General features: G+C 35.7%; 1 protein-coding gene and 1 pseudogene across 2 annotated transcripts in view; one reads left to right on the forward strand and one right to left on the reverse strand.

Annotated features, from left to right (window-relative positions):
• The window catches only part of Chm (CHM Rab escort protein), a 171,824-nt gene that overhangs the window by 125,931 nt on the left and 24,640 nt on the right, over positions 1 to 21,253 (reverse strand). For both annotated transcript variants that reach the window (XM_046425353.1, XM_046425352.1), the window contains exon 2: positions 12,344 to 12,410. In XM_046425353.1, coding sequence (XP_046281309.1) covers positions 12,344 to 12,410 — 67 coding nt within the window. The remainder of the gene's footprint in view (positions 1 to 12,343; positions 12,411 to 21,253) is intronic.
• LOC124079724 (U6atac minor spliceosomal RNA) lies at positions 1,273 to 1,380 on the forward strand (annotated as a pseudogene).

A 21,253-nucleotide genomic window follows, 5' to 3' on the forward strand; every position in this document is an offset into this window, starting at 1 on the left:
CACACACACATACAATTTTATTTGTAATAGTCAAAAATGGATATCAGCTTAGATACTCTTCAACAGTGAATGTTTAAACAAAGTTTGCTATGTAAGTAATATGGAGTATTATTCAGCAGTAAAACAAACACACACACACGATACATGCAAGAACCTGGATGAATCTCCAGGAATCACAGTGTAAAAAAAAAATTCCAAAGTTTATATAATGTACAGTTCCATACTTGAAATGACAAAATTAAAGCAATGATAAACAGATTTCTGGTTACCAGAATCAGAAATAACAGTGTGGGCACTACAAAGGAGGCAGATATGGCTATAAAAAGGCAAAATAAGGGATCCTTAAGTTAAACTGTTCCATATCTTATAAATTGTCTTACACTGAATCTAATGTACACATTATAAATACTTACACATTTTTCTGCAACTTACTTAGATATCTGAACAGCATATTATGGGATATATAAAAAGTATAATTAACGTTTCTCTAAGGTGGGGCTAGAGGTAAAGAGGGTAGGGTACAGGTTGGAAGAAAGGAGGCATATTAAAACTATTTACTTTCTATATTTTGTATTATTTGTACATTTTGTCATGTTTAATGGAATTAAAATTTCGATCAAGATTTGAACAAAATTTTGGGAACTTAAAAACACACTTCTAAATAACCTATAGCAAAAATTAAAAGTCTAGTGGCTATTGGAAAATACTGAACATTCACGGAAGATGGTTATTGTGGTCCTGAGAGAGATTCAAATGGCTGTAAATGATTATAAAAAGTAAAAAAAAAAAAAAAAGCTTAAAAATCAAGTGTTAAGAATTTAATTCAAGAAATTAGAAAAAGAACAAGAGTGATTCTAAGCCAAAGAAAGTATAAGGAAGGAAATGATAAGGATAAATTAGATAGAAAACAAAGACAATACTGAAGGAGCCAACAAAGCAAAAGCTAGTTCTCTGATAAGACTAATAAAATGATAAGTCCCTGGCAATAAAGATAAAGGACAAAAGAAGACAAAAGGCACAAACAATATTATAAATAATGAAAAAAAAAAACAGTGCATGATAGCTATAGTACAGTACGGTGAAGAAGGAAGACAGTTATATATGATAAACTTAGGCAGAAGGGAAAGGCCAATTACTGGGGCCATAGTGGAAAAAAGGACAATAAGGAGGTTATTTGAGTAGTCCAATGGTAAATGAATGTGGAATGAACTAGAAAGAGTAAAGAAGGAGAAAACTAGTTAGATTTGGGTTGTCTTAGAAGTAGAGCTGACAGTGTTGTATGAAAGGAGAAAAGGTTAGCACTCCCCTTGACAAGGATGGAAGAGGCCCTCACGCCTGACAACATGCATACAATTAAGGCATTGCCACCTACTTTTTTTTCCTACCCATCATTTCTAAGATATATAATCAATCAACAAATATATTAAAAAGTATTCAACATCTCTAGGAATTAGAGAAATGCAAATCAAAACTACTCTAAGATTTCATCTCCAGTCAGAATGGTAATTATCAAGAATATATGCAATAATAAGTATTGGTGAGGATGTGGAGAAAAAGGTCCATTCATACATTACTGGTGGCACTGCAAATTGGTGCAACCACTCTGGAAAGCAGTGTGGAGATTCCTTAGAAAACTTGGAATAGAACCACTATTTCACCCAGCTATCCCACTCCTCGGTTTATACCCAAAAGACTTAAAATCAGCATATTATAATAATATGACCACATTAATGTTTATAGCAGCTCAACTCACAATAGCTAAACTGTGGAAGCAACCTAGATGCCCTTCAATAGATGAATGGATAAAGAAACTGGTTTATATACACAATGGAATATTATTAGCATCAAAAGAGAAGAAAATTATGGCATTTGCAGGTAAACAGATGGAGTTGGGAATATCATGCTAAGTGAAGTAAGCCAGTCCCCAAAAACCAAAGGCCAAATATTCTCTCTGATAAGTAGATGCTGATCCATAATGGAAAGGCATCGGAAAAATGAAGGAATTTTGATTGGGCAAAGGGGAGGGAAGGGTGGGGAGGAGGAATGGGGGCAGGAAAGATAGTGGAATGATGGACATCATTACCCTAGATACACGTATGACTGCATATATGGAGTGATATTACATCATGTACAACCAGAGAAATGAGAAGTTATGCTCCATTTGTGTACAATGAACAGAAATGCATTCTGCTATCATGTATAACTAATTAGAACAAATTTTTTAAAAGTTCACATTTTATTTTAAAAAAAAAGAAATTGATAGGTCTATATTGCCCACAAAACTATCTTTAAAGAATAAGACTAAAGAAAAGACATTATTACATAGATACATAAAAAAATTAAATGAATTTTAAATAGATCTTCATAAAAGATATTTCTAAAGGATTTAATTACAGAAAAAAATAGAGAAAATCCCAGAAGTAAAGTCTATGATGCAAAGAAATGATAAACATTTGGGTATATGCAAACACTGTCTGAAAAATAATTAATTGCATCTAATTTGAAATTAAGAACAAAAACAATCCAAGATGCAACTTAAATGCCAGACAATAATAGTGTATGTATTGGAGAGGAGCAAGAAGTACAACCATTTTGAAGTCCATCTGTTGTTCAGCTTGGGAATAGATTTTGATTAACAGGAAAAAAAAGTAGAGCTGAACAGGATATGCTGAAGGACTAAACATGGGTTTGAAGAAAAGACAAAGACATTAAAGATAATTCTTAAGAAAGTACTTGGCACAGAATGCATGAGATCCTGAGTTCAATCCCCAACACTGCAAAAACTAATAATAAATATCCATACTTCCTACCTCAGTAAATAAAGTCTGCATCATACAGCTCCAGTCTAATTCTATTTTTGATGTAGAAGAAATAAAACATAGGTAGAAAGGAGATGAAAAGAAGGGCAAGGAAACATAATTTTAATCTAGAATACCTTTCCAGGCCTGTCACACCCCAGGTTAGTTCTTCTACCAAGCCTGTCATTGCAAAATTTATGGGAAATCTGTAAATCTTAGAATTACCAAAAACTCACTCTCTTATGAAAATTATCTTGTGCACTATTAATTAGTCAAGGCAATTAATAGATTAAGCAAAAAAATATATGATGTTTCTATAATTTAGAAACTTTCCAGCAATATCTATTGACAGATAATAGACACCATATCAACCTAAAGATCCTGAGAACAACCAGACCACAATAAAACATCTTGTGATCACCAGAGTGATGTCATCATCACATATCTTCCCACCCCTCACCAAGTCTCCTTTAAAAGAGCCTGAGAACCCCCAAAACATCTTTCCCTCTCTCAAGATGGCCTACATTCTCCCTTAAATATGTACTCCTTGCTTTCCTCAATAAATCTGAAACTTTAATTGGAATGTCCTTAAATTCATTTCTATGATGTTTCTCAAGAATCTCACTTAAGTCTTCGAGTTGAGGTTCCCCCCTCTAGGAACTCCTTGGTCCTCTTCCAGTGACACCTCAAACTTTCATTAATCGAATTCATTTAGTCTATCATGACTTCTAGCCACACTAAATTGAACCCCTTGTCATCATTCAATACACAGCTCAAATGTCACCTCTGTGAGACTTTCCACAACTCCCACTGGTAAAATCATTTCTTTCTCTGACTTCTAAGTGCTCATATTTACTAGCAGCAATAGCAGCAGCAGCAGCAATAGCAGCAACAGCACCACCATCACCACCACCACTGTTAAGAGTAACAGATCCTAATATCTATAATGGTCCACAAATGAGGAAATGTCAAAACTCCATTGTATACATTATTTGATTCAAACTTATCAACAATCTTATACTTTAAGTGCTAATATTTTCCCTTTTTTGGTAAAAAAAAAAAAAGACTGAAGTATTGAAAGATCAAATTACTTGTTAAAAATACATATCTAATGAGCTAAGACATGAACACAGGCATTCTCACTTAAAAGCCCACACTCCACTACCCTTTGAAGTCAAAGCATTGGAAGATGGCAGAAATGTGAATTCAACATGGAAAACAGTAAAGTAGTTCCTCAAAATATTTAAAATGGCAGTAGATATAATTTAGCTATCCCATACTTCTGTCTGAGTGTTTAGCCAAAAGAACTGAAATAGCGATTTGAAGATACATTTGCTCTCACACATTCATAGCAGAATTATTCACGACAGTCAAAAAGTGCAAGCAGTCCAAGTACCTATCAACAGAAAAATGGATAAACAAAATGTGATATATAGAGTGGGATACTGTTCAGTCTTAAAAAGGAAGGAAATCCTCCAATATATGACAATACAGATGAACCATGAGGATACTGCGCTAAGTGAAACTAGCTCATCACAAAAAAATTAATAATCTGATACACTTACACGAGGTATCTAGAGTAGTGAAATTCATGGTGCAAGAATGTACAAAGGAGCCTTGGGACTGATGAAAGGGGAGTTATAGTTTAATAGGTACAGAATTTCAGTTTTATAAGACCAAAATAGTTTAGAGTTCTGCTGCATAACAATGTGAGTACATATAAAACTACCAAACTTTACATTTACAGTGGTTAATATAGCAAATTTTATGTTTCAGGTTAACCATAATTTTTAAAATATTTCCAAAAAAGCATGGGAAGATAGGTCTACCAAACAGAGACACGTGGTACTCTTTTATGTGTAATACAGAAATGAAAGATAAAGCAAAGGAAGTAGATTGAACCAGACTATGAAATATCTTAAATGCTATAATAAATATTAAATGAGAAAAGAGCTAATCCTGACCCACAACAGAAAAACATCCCATAATTGTTCTCTTCCTTCAGACCTCCTCTTCCACATTACGTATAGATATTAAGGCTTTCCAGGAGTAAATTTATCAGATTTATGAAATTACCCACCCTTCTGCTTTCCTCCTGAATATCTGTTTCTTCTCAATCTTCTTTGTTAAATCTCTTCATTTGCCCACGACTTAAAAGTTGCCCTTGCCAGGTTTCTATCCCTATCCCATTATACACATATTCAGGGCAATTATATTTACTTCTTTGGTTCTAACTACTATCTGTTTACAGATAGCGCCCAAATCTCTTATCTCCAGGTCTACATCTCTGACTCAGGTTCCTAACATACCTGATTCTCTTCACTTAGAAATGGTATTGGCACTTCAAACTCAACACTTCCAATTTTGGACACATTTACCTTACCTGCCCCAAACATCAATCCTTAAGCCTAAATTCCTAACATCGGTAAATGAATTGGCAATTTGATGACATCACCATCCATCAAAATGCTCAAATCAGAATCATAATTATTCTCATTCCCTCACCTACTATATGTGATTGACCTCCAAAATTCTTGAGATAACCTCAAATATTTTTACCTTTTATCCATCTTGGTTCAGGTAATTCTCTCTCAACTATATCCCTGCAAACAGCCACCTAGCTGCTCTCTACCTCAACTTATTCAAACCACTCTCCACTGTATAGTCCTAAAACATACATCTGATCATTTCATTTATTTGCTTAAAGCCATTCAATAGTTCCCTAATGTCTATAACATTAATTCCTTGAACTAAACACTACTTGCAGCCTCATCTTTGTATTTCACTCCCAGCCCACCAAACACCAGTCATACTCAACTAACTATAGTCTTCCAAACATATGTTCTCTTTTATCCAAATTTTTGCATATGTTGGTCCATTTGTGTGCAATATCCTTCCCAGCTCCAATCCAAACTATTTCATCTTATGTGACTTGTCTGTCTAAAGTTAGCTAAGGTGCCGACTTCTATGGGAAACACTCTCCATGAGCCAGGTGTCCCCCATAGCTATATTATATACCTATACACATACACATATACACATACATACATACACACACATACATACCCATATATAATTTACACAGCATATATAATTATCTGTATAATTGTTCATTCCCCTTACTAGATTGGGAGTCAGTATCCTCAAATTCATCTCTGTATCCTTAACACTTAGCACAATTCCTTGCAAAAATACTCAATGAAAATTAAATGACTAGTGACAATATAAAAGCCAGATGAGAATAAAGCCAAGATTATTATAACTTCATCGTCTAAATTTTAGCCATGAATTATATCTCTAACAACAGCCATTTGTCCAAAATTTGTATATCATTGATAAAAGTTATTCATGGCCAAAATAATTACCAGAAAAAAACATATAATTACATATAATAATTAATATTTATCCATCCATTCATCAAGTATCTAATTGTATATCAGCAACAAAACTAAGTACTAGCAATACAAAACTGAGTAAATCCTGTGATTTAGAAGCATATAGGCTCCAAAGAAAGGGAAGTAAATGATTAAGAATGTGATAAATGCTGTTATACTCATATAGTATTATGAAAATCCAGTCATATCTGTGACACATACCAAGGGCTGTTTAAGGAAGGAGGACTTCCCTGAGGAGGTGGCATGTTAGCTGAAAGTTTAAAAAAAAATAGATGTTAGTCAGCCTAAGTAGTAGAGAAGCAATCCAGGCAGAGGGATGCTTACTGGAACCTCAGAAAGCAGGAAGATGTAAAAGACTAAGACATGCTTAGTTATTGCAAATCTCAGAATCACTGGTGTGTACAGTTGAGGTAGAAATGGCAAGAGGCTGAAGGTATGAGTAAGTCCAGATCATAGGGGGCACTGTATGACATAAAGAAAATTTAGACACTCTTCTATAAGACAGCTTTGTCTAAACTGATGCAGACAAACTCACCTCAACCACATCAGCTCTGTTTCATCTATTCAAGTTACTTATATTTCCATAGAAGACTTTTAAGTTGGAAAAATCAATAAAAATAGGCAGCAGAGAGACACTGATAGATTTCATACAGCAGAATGATGTGACTGGCTACAACATGCTAAATGGCATTGGAGGGTTGGATATCATTAATAAAGAGGTTTTAAGCTTAGCTAGCAGAGAAATGACAAGGGACTAAACTAAGGAAGTGACAGTGAGATGAAAAGAAGTGGATATGGCAGAAAGATACTAAATTTAAGGGAGATCAGTGAAATTTTGTTTTCAAACTACACAGCACAGTGCCTGGGATAACTCAATACATGTAAACTATCATTATTATCATCTATAGAACCTGGTAGTTGAACAAATGTGGAAGGTAAAGAAGAGACTTAGCAATAAAGGAGAATAAAATCATGGCATTTGCAGGTAAATGGATGGAGTTAGAGAAGATAATGCTATATGAAGGTAGCCAACCCCAAATAACCAAATGCTGAATGTTTTCTTTGATATAAGGAAGCTGATTCATAGTGGGATAGGGAAAGGGAGCATGGGAGGAATAGACGAACTCTAGATAGGACAGAGGGGTTGGAGGGGAAGGGAGGGGACATGGGGTTAGAAATGATGGTGGAACGTGATGATCATTACTATCCAAAGTATAGGTATGAAGAAATGAGTTGGTGTGAATATACTTTGTATACAATCAGAGATATGAAAATTTGTGCTCTATATGTGAAATAAGAATTGTAATGCATTCCACTGTCATATACAAATAAAAAAAGAAGAAGAAAAAAATCAACAGAAGTTTCCAAGTGTCTGATAGATAATGTTGCCATTCAAAAAGAATAGGAACATAAAGCTCTTTGGGGAGATATTGTGCATTTTGAGACAAGGACAAGGAAGATGATACAGCATTAACCATGCTAAGTTTAAGATACTACTGTGGAATAGCTAGATGAAGATGTTAAACCGCAGGATATATGGACCTGGAGCTGAGGACAAACTCAGATTAGGAGACATGAATAACAGAGAGAGCAACCATTACCCTCAAATAGTGGTGCCTATTTGGGCCACTCAATCTAAACTTTGTTCTAGGAGAATAATAGACCCTTATTTCCTACTAGTTACAAAAAGCAACTCAAATGGTTTAATGAGTTACATGTAATACTTAAAACTATAAAACGACCAGAAGAAAACATAGGGGGAATCCTTTAAGACATTGGAACATGCAATAATTTTCTGGGTAAGACCCAAAAAGTACAGGAAATAAAAGCAAATATAGACAAAATGGATTACATCAAATGAAGTTCCTGTACTGCAAAGACAACAATCAATACAGTACAAAGCAACTCTACAGAATGGGAGAAAATAATTTCAAAAAATACACATGAAAAGGGTTAATACCCAGAATGTATATGGAACTCCAAAAGCTTACCAGCAAAAAATAAATAAAAATAAACTGATTAAAATGGGCAATTGACCTAAATAGACATTTCTCAAAGGATGACACAAATGGCTACAAGGTATATGAAAAAAAAAAAATGTTTAATATCACTAATGCTCAGGAAAAATAAAAATTGATACCATATGAGGTATTACTTCACTCCAGTAAGAATGGCTATTTTCAAAAAGATTAAAGATAAATGAATGCTGACAAGGGGATGTAAAAAAAGGGAATCCATGCACACTGGTAGTGGGAATGTAAACTGGTAAAGCAATAATGGAAAACAGTATGGAGAATCCTCAAATTTTGAAAACAGAACTACCATGCAATCTAGCAATCAGGATGTCATAGGGATATCTGCAATTCCATGTTCAGTGCAGCCAAGAAATGAAAACAACCTAAGTGTGGTCAACTGATGAATGGATGAAGAAACTGTGATATACAGCAACAATTAAGAACTTTTTGGCAAAAAAGGAAAATGAAATCCTCTCATTTGCAACAACATGGATGGAACTGAAGATCAATTATGTTAAGTGAAATAAGCCAGGCACAGAAAGAAAACTACTGCATGATATCCTTCATGTGAAATTAAAAAAATTGAAGTTGAGAATAAAATGTTATCTCTAAGGCCACAGAAAGTAGAAGGAGGGAAGAGAAGTTGATCACAGGATACTTTGTCAAACAGCAGCTAAGAAATTCTGATGTGGTAAAAGATAGTAACAAAGTATGATATAATTCAAAAAGCTAGAAGAAAGGATTTTGTGTTCTCAACATAACAAAATAAAAGAGATATGTTTAACCTGATTAAAATATTAATCAATGTACACATGTATCAAAACATCAGATGGAAGACTAGATGTAGAGTTCAATGAAAGATCACTTTCCTTGCATGGATGAGGCCCTGGGTTCCATCCCCTGCACCCCAACTCTCGCGATCACATGGTATCTCACAAATGTGTATAATTTTTATGTTTTCCATATCAGTTAAAAAATAAATTTAAATAAATTTTTAAATGTCAAATAAAAGATCTGGGAGAATCTAGTATTTACATGTATCTAAACTCTTAAAAATCAACAAGCTTGAAGATTTACAAGATAAGAAAAAAAAGGTTCTGACACTTTGAAATTTTATCTTTTTTAAGTTCTAAGGTCTTAAGCCAACCACAGTATGGAGCTTTTTAAACTGAGTCACTGTTTCTTACAGTAAGATCTAGCTTCTTATACTATTAATAAAACTCTATTTTTTATAGTATCAGTAAACCCTATGTGTTTTCTAAAATATTCTTCATCCAGAGAAGACTCCAGGTTTGTAAAAAAAGAAAAGAAATTTAAATCTAAAGTTAAACATATACTAGCTTGGCAAAATTCAACAAAATTACTTAACTTATCCTTGCCTCACATTCCCCACTTGTTTAATTTGGTTGATACCATCTACCTTCCCTTGGCTTTGATGGGAATTAAATTACATATGTAAAGAAACTAATATGGTAACGAGCATATAATATGAGCTCATCAAGTAATAACTTTTACTAACTCTCCTATCTTCAAGAAATTAACAGGAACCACTTTAATTTCAAATTAACTAAGGCTATCATAAATAAATCTGTCTGTATGTGTGCATTAAACAATTCATACAGGTAATATACCTGAGCTTTTAAGGTGGAAGATATTTTGGCATGTAAATCCATAATAATTTTAAAAAGACTCAATTGAGATATTAACACAAGCAGCTGTGCATACAATAATGAGAAGAGAATTCTAAAGGCAGGCTTCATATGAAAACTGAATAAAAAGAAGTAGTGATAAGGCAAGTCTAGATATAGGCACCTGCCAAAAAACAGATTCAATTCCAACCTGGAGACTTCATAGAAAGAGTGGGGAGTTTGCTAATGTGGAGAGAATTCATATAAAATAAACTTCAATTTAGACCTAGAAAATAAAAAAAAATAAAAATAAAAAAAAAATAAAACTCAGAAGAGAAATTTTTAAATACTTTGACTAGAATTAGTCAACACTTGGCAGTGTTCCAAATTCAATTATTTCACATACTAAATTTAGGACAATTTAAAATTCCACCATTCATTCCAGTAAACAGATTTCTAATTAGTTTATTCTGGTACTTTTATTGTTGCTTACTTCAGTAATTACATCTTGTTTCCAGAAGGTTCTCACTGCAGTGCCTCCTGAGAATGTAGTCTTCATCTTCTGTTTCTCCTCAAGAACATGCATTAGGTAAAAAAATTCTAGAAACCCGGATCACTCAGTATTTCCATATGATTTGCTTTGGCACTTTCATCTCATTTTTATAGCAATAAATTAAAAATGCATTTAGTGTCCTTCTCTCTCCCTGAATACTCATGTATTCTGATAAGAAATCAGCACCTTCCTGGAGATTCTGTTCATGGATCCCCACATCCTGGGGGACCCTATTGAAATACATTTCAGGGGGTTGATAAAGAGGAATAATCCTCACAGATTTTTGTCCTTCAGTTTGTTCATTACAACTTATTTTTCTTTTGGATAAAGCTGTTAGAAAAACACACCTCTCCTTTTTACTTTTGTTCTCTCTAAAAGTAACTTTGTATTAAATGAATATTCTTCAAAATGCATCAAAAAAAAAGAAGTAGTAGTAATAGTAGTAGTAGTAGTAGTAGTAGTAGTAGTAATTGAAGAAAAGTAAACCCAATTTAGAAATCCTGGATTAACCATTGGATAATAACCAAGATGTTAATATGCTTTCAAAATAAATTTAGAAAGGGTTAAATGTAAATTAACTAATGCTAATTTTAGATTTCTACATATTGAACAATGAGATAATATATGGGAAGTCAATATACAAATCTATTGATATTTTGTTTTCTGGAATTCTGGAACATATTGCAATTAATATCTAACAGAAAATGTAAAATTAAATTTCTTGCTATTCTATTCCTATTCAAGGAATAACTGAAGTGTCAAGATATAATAGTCAAAACATTATATATACAAATGGAAGATTAGGGGTTTGCTTTAGGGGAATGTTTGAATACAGAAATTTTAAAAATGCTTTATCTTAAACCTGAGTTTTTCATTAACATCCTTTTTATCATCACATTTAAAGTAAAACATAATTCCAGACCTTTTTTTTTTTTTTTTTTTTTCGCTTTTTTTATTAACTGAGGACTGAAGCCAGGGGCATTGAACCACTGAATTATATCACCAGCCTCTTTAAATTTTGAGACAGGGTCTTGCTAAGTTGCTTACGGCCTTGCTACATTGCTGGGACTGGCCTCAAACTTGCAATCATCCTGCCTTAGCTTTCTGAAATACTGGGACTTCAGAATTACGTGCCATGGCACTCAGCTTAGACATTTTTTCCTAGTTAAAATTTTTCTAAGTTTAAATTTTGATGAACAAAACCACATACTCAAATCTCTTGGCCAAATTTTACAAGCAAATATGAAGCTTCAAACACAATACACTGTGGTGTTGCATGCCCGTAATCCCAGCAGATTAGGAGGCTGAGGCAGGAGGATTGTATGTTCAAAGCCAGCCTCAGCAACTTAGTGAGGCCCTAAGCAACTTAGCAAGACCCTGTTGCAAAATTAAAGACCCTGTCTCAAAACTAAAAAGAGAAAAAAGGCTAGGAATGTATTTCAGTGGTTAAACACTCTGGGTTCAATCCCTGGTACCAGGAAAAAAACAAAACAAAACAAAAAAGAATACATATATGGCTTGTATACACCCATGCGCTCATATATATATAAGACAGATGTGAGATTTATAAGCCTCTTGGAGAATTATTTATTATTTACAAAAAAAAATCACTGTAAAGAAAATAAAATGATGCATTTGGCTTCCTCTCAAAAAAAATAGATACCTATTTTAAAGCTTATAATTATACTAAAATTCACATTAGATTTATATTAAAAGTTAGACAATATATTCTTAATATATATTAATATATTATAATTACTATATAATAAGTGTTATATATTTCACATGTTATTGGTAAAAATTAACTCTGACTCATTTTCTATCTTAAGAAGTTTAGATAATATATAAATATACACATACACACATCTAGAGGCATATAGGTGTGTGTTACTGAATTTCAATTTTGTATAGAGAATTTTAGGAAGTATTAAATGCTACCATTGATAAAACTTACGAATCAACATGCAGAACCCTCTGGCCACTCCTTGAACATGCAGCCGCAATGATGGATTCAGGCAAACCTATAAAAACACACACCTATATCATTTAGAATGTAGAAATATATATTTATTTTACATAAAGTGTTCAATTCATGCTATCACATTATAGAATAGCTTACCAAGAGACCCAACCTTGTATTTGAAATTGTAAAATCTGTATTAATTTCACTTTTAGATATTTCCCTTTTTTAATTTTTTAGTTGTTGGTTGACCTTAATTTATTTACTTATATGTGGTGCTAAGAATTGAATCCAGTGCCTTACACATGCTAGGCTAGCATGCTACCAACTAAGCCATGACCTCAGCCCTAGACATTTTTTAAATATACTAACACTGAAATTTTTATTATGTGGTAGAAATAGTCTATAAAAACAAGAACTTAAATTATTTTTACCTGAAAATTATCATAATGAGCAACTAAAGGCATAATGTTCATATAGAGTTCTATTATTAGGAACCATGTTAACATACTAGTTAATCTGATACAACTGCACTGAGAGATAAGAATCTGATACAGTCTAGAAAGGAAAAAGAACCTGGGGTTCAAATATGTTAACTTTGTTGCTCACTGCTTAAAAATAAGATTATAGAGTTGAAATCTGAACTCAAATCTAAATCCAAAGCCACAATGCTTCTAATGCAGAATACCTCACATTTTTTAGTTAAAGAAATACGTTAGTTTCTTGGCCAGGTGCAGTGGCGGACGCCTGTAATCCCAGCGGCTCAGGAGGAGGAAGCAGGAGGATGGCGAGTTCAAAGCCAGCTTCAGCAATTTAGTGAGGTGCTAAGCAACTCTGTAAGACCTTATCGCTAATAACATACAAAATAGGGCTAGGGATGTGGCTCAGTGGTCAAAATTAAAACGAGAAAAAGGGCTTTGTTTTCTGGAATTCTGGGACATATTGCAATTAATATCTAACAGAAAATGTAAAATTAAATTTAAATCAAAGTTCAATCCCTGGTACCACCCCCCAAAAAAATTAAAGAAATATGAGGCCACTTAAAATATGTATTATTTTCCTTTTCATTCAGTACAGCAGTATGAAAAGAAAACATTACTGTTCTGGAGTCAAATGTAGTCATGCCATAAAGCTGATTATCATATAATGAAATATATATTATGACTATCAGTATGAACAAAAATTAAACTACCAAAGATAATGCTTTTCTAATAAAAATAAATTCAGGTTTTGTGCTACATTAGATAGTTAAATATTCTATGCTGTAAGATGCTTCCATAACCTTTTATCACAAGATCTGCCATTTAAATGGAGGCTATTAAAATCTTTTATATCAGTCATACAAATAAATCATGTTTTTAAAGTTTACTGCAACTCTATAGAGCTACCACTACCGTGAGACATCTTGACTCTCCTGTATTTTTACTTTATGGTAGAAAAAGATACCACCATTTTTTGGCAAGAGTATGAACTACATACTGAGTGTCAAGGATTTTTAGGAAAAGGGGTTATCTTCTTTATGTAAAAAGTAATACGTACATGGAAGGAATTGTCACAATCTGTACTTAAAACCACATTAAACACAAGGTCAATCCTCCTTTAGGAACTAGTTTTTCAGGGTTGAATACTTTGAGGGCATATAATATTTGGCTCAAAAAAAGAAGTTCTGACCAAATGTACTGAATATAACCATTAAACATCAGTTATCAGAAAGAAGCCATCATAAAGTGCCAACATTAACTTTGGATATATATTTTTTTACAAAACAAGAATTTTGAGTAGAAAGAATTTTTTCATGTTAAGACTATCTGAAATTTTTGTTCTGCTTAAAGAAATAATTTTCTTTTAATTAAATGTAATCACTATGAACCTTTAAAAGCCAATACACAGCTTAGTTCAAAGGGTAACAGCAAAATATTACTTAGGAAAAAGAATTAGCAAGTTAAAGACCAATGCTTTTACATGTAATAATAGTATTACCAAACCCACTTATATTATAGGGTTTTACACTTCACACCATATTTTAGTGTACATCATCTCATGTATTTCTCATTATAATCATGTGAGGCAGGAAGTAATAGCCATGTGAGGAAATGAGTTTGAGCATGTTGCCAAATACCAACTTATACAATATTGCCAATTCAAAAACCATGGGAATTCACTATCTCAGACTTGGACAGAAGTTTGAGACTAAGTACTAAAGGGCAGTACTGGCAACACAATAAAATGGGCATGGTCTCAATCTGACAGACCTTGCTTTGAATCTTAAGATTACTATGCAACCTCAGACAAGTCATTGACTTGTCTTTGTTTCTTCATTAATGTGAGTATTGCCGTCTACCTTATAGTACTGTTCAGTTGTTAGCAAGGGTAGTTACCAAATGAATGCCATCTACATTTTTTTTTTTTTTTGGTACCTGGGATTTAACTCAGGGGCACTGAACCACTGAGCCAAATCCCCAGCCCTTTTGTGTATTTTACTTAGAGACAGGGGCTCACTGAGTTGCTTGGCACCTCTCTTGCTGAGGCGAGCTTTGAACTCAAAATCTTCCTGCCTCTGCCTACTGAACAGCTGAAATTACAAGCATGTGCCACTGCACCTGGCCTATCTACTCTTATCCTTCAGAAAATATTTTAGATTCTAGCTCTAGTGGCAGACAATAATATTACTCTTCTCCATTTGGCTCAAAATACCTATGACTTTGGGTAGGCGGATATGTGGTTATATTCATGCCTATAATCAACACTATCAGAAGTCAAGTCTCTACTGATGAAGCAATGCCAAAATGGATTTCAATTCTGAATATGATTTGAGTTCAGATTATATAAAACCAAAATGACTATCATTTGTGTTTTTCCTTAATTCTTTCATCTAGACATCCCCACAAGCTTGTCAAATCAATAGGCTGTTCCAATGTTAAATGGCATATTATCTCCATTCTTAAAATAATTAAAATTACAGTGAAGAATACAGACAGCAATGTCTTTCTAGGCAAATTCTTATATTTCTTCCAACCTATTCAAAAAAAAAAAAAAAAGAAGTTACTTGAACACAGGAAGAAGGCATTCAGGAGATTATCTTCAACTACTTGCTTAAGAAAAGGAGAAAAAAGAAAGTGGGGGAAAAGGAGAAGGCAGAAAGTCTAGAGCAGACTCCCAGGTGGTGGGAGGAAAATCATTAAGATAATTCCTAACCTGTTTTTCCTTTATTCTTTCATCTAGACATCCCCACAAGCTTGTCAAATCAATAGGCTGTTCCAATGTTAAATGGCATATTATCTCCATTCTTAAAATAATTAAAATTACAGTGAAGAATACAGACAGCAATGTCTTTCTAGGCAAATTCTTATATTTCTTCCAACCTATTCAAAAAAAAAAAAAAGAAGTTACTTGAACACAGGAAGAAGGCATGCAGGAGATTATCTTCAACTACTTGCTTAAGAAAAGGAGAAAAAAGAAAGTGGGGAAAAAGGAGAAGGCAGGAAGTCTAGAGCAGACTCCCAGGTGGTGGGAGGAAAATCATTAAGATAATTCCTAACCTGAAAAAGCTCCGAGTCTAAAGAAATAATTTAAAGAGATTAAAATAATGAATCTATTTCGGACTGTTACAGGAACACAATGGAAAGAAACATTCCCACTATAAAAGGGAGAGATGGAAAGTGCCAAAGAAGAGACACTAGCTGGATCTTTCAGGGTCTAACCACCTAAATTGAAGGGTATAAAAGTAAAAAGGAAAGTGCAAAGGAGAATTTTTGGCAAAGAGTAAAGGAAGAAAGAACCAAAAGGTAATGCTTTAAAAAAATGTGGTTGGGCAGGCTTATTTCACTTAGCATAATGTTTTCAAGGGTCTCTATGTTGCAGCTTCAGTATTTTTAATTAATGAGTATTATTTCAGTATATGGCTATATCACATTCACTTTATCAATTCTTCCACTGTTGAAAATTTACATCATTCTCAATTCTTAGTTATTATGAACATTACTGCAGAAAATAGACTGATTGAAAGAAGACAAATAATGCATGGTTCTACCTACCTGGAATATCCAAAATGGCTAATTTATACAATCAAAGAATAGAATGGTGGTTGCTAGAGGTTTGGGGAGAGGGAAATGGGGAGTTGTTAATAAATGGGTATAAAAAGTAACAATTACCCAAGAGGTATAGGTTTAAAAGATCTGTTGTACAACATTGTGCTTATAGTTAACAGTGTACTATACACTTAAAAATTTCAGAGGGTAGATCTCATGTTAAATGTTCTTACTACACTAAAACAGTTTTTTTTAAGGTGGCTGAAGCCAAATAGTAGAGTTATGTACTTGATCCTCTAAGCCATGGCAATCTTGAAAAGGATTTTAACCAGAATAGAATGGTCAAATCAATGTATCAGGGAAAAAGAAACTCTACTCACAGTATGGAGAACAAACCTGCATATAATTGGAGCTTTAAGTTTAAAAATAAATTCTTATTTAGGAAAACAGAACACAATTAAACCTTTTGTCTTGTTAGTAATTTGGTGAAATAAGCAAAATGACTGCATGATCTGTTTAAATTAATACCTGTAAACTTCAATTTAGTAGCATTTAAACCCGATTAATTTAAAAATAAAATCATTTTTAATGCTTAAAAAGTAAACAATATCTGAATAACTACTCAAATTCCCACAAAGTCCTAATGAGGCATTTATATAGAACATACATAGGCTTATAATGAATTATACAATCTCTCCCACAAAGAAAAATCAAACATGAGTTATAAACAACTCAGATCAGAGTGAGTGAAATCACAGCATTTCACTGGAAACACTCCACAAAACAAATATACAAATGCAATGTTTTCATCTGTAAAATGGGAGAAAAAGGTCCAATATGATATGAAACACCTTATACGGTGCCTCTTGGCATGTTGCTAAAATTTGGTAAATGTTGAGTCTCTTCCCTCTTCCTCCTACACCTTCAGAAAGATTAGTTATTTGAGGAAGAAAAAAAAAAGGTTATCACTTGCTTATCATTTATTTATCTTCAAAACTTTAACTTAAAATTATTATTTTAAAAGTTCCTTTGATATATGTACATAGTTGAAAATCAAACATTTGTTATCATTTAAACATTTAATATTATTAAATTCATTAGTAGATTTCATTTAGATTTATTCGCGTATCTGTAACCCTCTTTGCTCTTCATTGCTTGCTTTCTCTCTGGTATAACAGTCCTAAAAAGTAGCTATTTAGCATAGGTTCACCAGTGACAAATGGGTGTTTTGTTTTTTGTTTTTGTTTTTATTTTTGTCTAAGATTGATTATATTCCTTTTTTGTTGGTAGTGGTGTTTTTTGTTTGTTTTTCTTTTTGCTTTAAGAATATTTCTAGGGGGGATCCAACATGGCGGCGAGAGGGGAGGCAGCGCTTTCAGTACCTCCTCAACAACGGGGTCAGAGAGACGCATGGATATGCTTAGATTCGACCTGCTGAGAAACTCCTAGCAAAATTCCACTAAAGAGAGACCGGCCGGGAATCGGTAGGATTTTTGGAGGTGACAGTTTGAGCTAGACGAGTGAATCTCTGCCACGCAGTGCAGAGGTCCAGACCTGCCAGCCGCTGCCTGCGCGACTCGGCGACTGTCGGCTGCCTGCACTGGCCCCCGCGTCAGGGCGGATAGCCTCCGAGGCGAGGCGCAGCGCAGCAGGAGCGGTGCAGGGACTCTAGGAAGAGGTCTCTCGCCAAGCCTTCATGAAATAGCAAACCTGGAGCTGAAACCAACCAGAGACAGACCAGTCCCACCCCTCCCTTCGGACACACCGGCAAGGAGCCTGGGGCCCGCCATAGCAGAGAGGTGACATCACCAAAGTTCCGCTGACAGAATTCCTTCCCAGCGGAATCCACGTTAGCAGGTGTGTGACTCCCACACCCTCCAGATACAAGCAGCCAGGAAACCTCGGGAATCTCTCCGGGGGCGTGTCTGTAGGGAAGCAGAGGGGATTCCAGATCCCCACCTCCCCTTAACACCAGCGGCAACACCCAAGATCTTAGCCGCCAGTTTCTGGGGGCGTGCCCACCAAAGGGGTCCGGAAAAATTAAACTGTTGGTTCCCAGATCACCCCACCACAGCACTGGGGCTTAGATGAATGACAGTGAGGGTGTTCATCGTTCGGGATATAAGACACGCGGTGGGGCTGCAAGTGTAATCAGATCCTTGGGGAACCGCCTCTGGTGAACAGGACCTGGCTGCCTGGCTGGGAGGAGGAACAGGGGGAGGGGCCGGATAAGTGAAAGGGCTCTGGACTAACAGGATTGAGAGACTCCCAGGAGCCACCTTACAGGGATTTCTGTCAGCACATAGAGGGCAGAAGCTCAGCTCAGAGGGCACAGCTCCGCCTATTGGAAGAGAAGAAAATGGGATTCAGCCATAGAACAGGGGATGCCAGCATGGCAGAGATCTGATGTCATCGGAGAGCGGCCGAGGAGAGAACTTCATCGGTGCCAGCGGCGACGGAAACAGTTGGTCCCCTGGTGGGGAGGGTGAGTCACAGATACCCGAGTCTCTCTCGCTTTGTCGTCGAGCCAGAGGGGAGGAGCGGGGCCACCGCCCGCGCCCGCAAGGTAGGCAGACCTGCGACCAACCTGCAGATCAGGCCCAGCGGTCTGCAGGCGTGGTAGGAGGGGCAGGGCAGAGCCGCCGCCCTCACCGGCAAGGTAAGCAGACCTGCGACAGACCGGCGGATCAGGCCCAGCGGCCTGCCAGCGTGGTACACACTTCACCCCAACTGGAGTAGGGGCAGAGCAGAGCCTTCGCCCGCGCCCAGATCAGGCCCAGCGGCCCGCCTGTGTGGTGGTCAAGTGACCCCAATTGGAGTGGGGGCGGAGCGGAACTGACACTCGTGCCCGCAAGGTGGGCAGACCGGTGACCAATCTGCAGATCAGGCCTAGCGGTCCCCGGGCGTGGTAGGAGGGGCAGGGCAGAGCCTTCGCCCCCACCTGCAAGGTAGGCAGACCTGCGACAGAACGGCGGATCAGGCCCAGGGGTCCGCGGGCGTGGTAGACACCTCACACCAATTGGAAGAGGGGCAGAGCAGAGCCCCCGCCCGCACCTGCAAGGGAGACTTTTCAACTATACAAGAGCAATATAAATATATAGGGAGGGAAAAATTTCAAAAACACAACAGTTTCACCAAGAAGAAAGAAACGCAAGCAGTATGAAAAGACAAGGAAAGAAAGGACTACAAGCAATGCAGGTCAACTCAACTTTAGAAGAGGTAACAGCTGCAGCAGATGGAATGTCAGATAAAGAATTCAGGATATACATGCTTCAGATGATCTGGAGTCTCAAGGAAGACATCAGACAGCAAAATCAGACAATGAAAGATCACTTCAACAATAAATTACATAAACAAATCCAAGAAGCAAAAGATCAACTATACAGGGAAATAGAGGTTATAAAAAACAAACAAACAGAAATCCTAGAAATGCAGGAAGCAATAAGCCAACTTAAAAACTCAATGGAGAATACTACCAGCAGAGTAGAACACTTAGAAGACAGAACATCAGACAATGAAGATAAAGTATTTCAACTTGAAAAGAACATAGACAGCTCAGCAAGACTGTTAAGAAACCATGAGCAGAACATCCAAGAAATATGGGATAACATCAAGAGACCAAATTTAAGAGTCATTGGGATACAGGAAGGGACAGAGTTTCAAACCAAAGGAATGAGCAATTTATTCAATGAAATAATACGAGAAAACTTCCCAGACTTGAAGAATGAGACAGAATCCCAAATTCTAGAAGCCTACAGGACGCCGAATGTGCAAAATTATAAGAGATCCACACCTAGACACATTATAATGAAGATGCCCAACATACAGAATAAGGAGAGAATTTTAAAAGCTACAAGAGAAAGGAAGCAGATTACATTTAGGGGCAAGCCAATCAGGATAACAGCTGATCTTTCAACACAGACTCTGAAAGCTAGAAGATCCTGGAATAACATATTTCAAACACTGAAAGAAAATGGGTTCCAACCAAGAATTGTATATCCAGCAAAATTAAGCTTCAGGATGGAAGATGAAATTAAAACCTTCCACGACAAACAAAAGTTAAAAGAATATGCAGCTAGAAAACCATCTCTTCAAAACATCCTCGGCAAAACATTACAGGAAGAGGAAATGGAAAATAACAATGAAAACCAACAGTGGGAGGTAGGACAGTAAAGGGGGGGGGGAATAATCATAGAGGAAAACAAACCATGTTTAGTAACACAAATAAACAAATATGGCTGGAAGAACAACCCATATCTCAATAATAACCCTAAATGTTAATGGCTTAAACTCACCAATTAAGAGACACAGGCTAGTAGAATGGATCACAAAACAAGACCCAACAATATGCTGCCTACAGGAGACGCATTTGATAGGAAAAGACATACATAGGCTGAAGGTGAAAGGTTGGGAAAAATCATATCACTCATATGGACTTCGGAAACAAGCAGGAGTGTCCATACTCATATCAAATAAAATAGATTTCAAGCCAAAGTTAATCAAAAGGGATAAAGAGGGACACTACATACTGCTTAAGGGAACCATACACCAACAAGACATAACAATCATAAATATATATGCCCCAAACAATGGTGCAGCTATGTTCATCAAACAAACTCTTCTCAAGTTCAAGAGTCTAATAGACCACCATACAATAATCATGGGAGACTTCAACACACCTCTCTCGCCACTGGACAGATCTTCCAAACAAAAGTTGAATAAGGAAACTATAGAACTCAATAACACAATTAATAACCTAGACTTAATTGACATATATAGAATATACCACCCAACATCAAGCAGTTACACTTTTTTCTCAGCAGCACATGGATCCTTCTCAAAAATAGATCATATATTATGTCACAGGGCAACTCTT

The sequence above is a fragment of the Marmota monax genome, unplaced genomic scaffold (assembly GCF_021218885.2).
Source record: "Marmota monax isolate L192 unplaced genomic scaffold, Marmota_monax_Labrador192_F-V1.1 WCK01_AAM20220418_F8-fsc00176, whole genome shotgun sequence".
Taxonomy (NCBI): Eukaryota; Metazoa; Chordata; class Mammalia; order Rodentia; family Sciuridae; genus Marmota; species Marmota monax.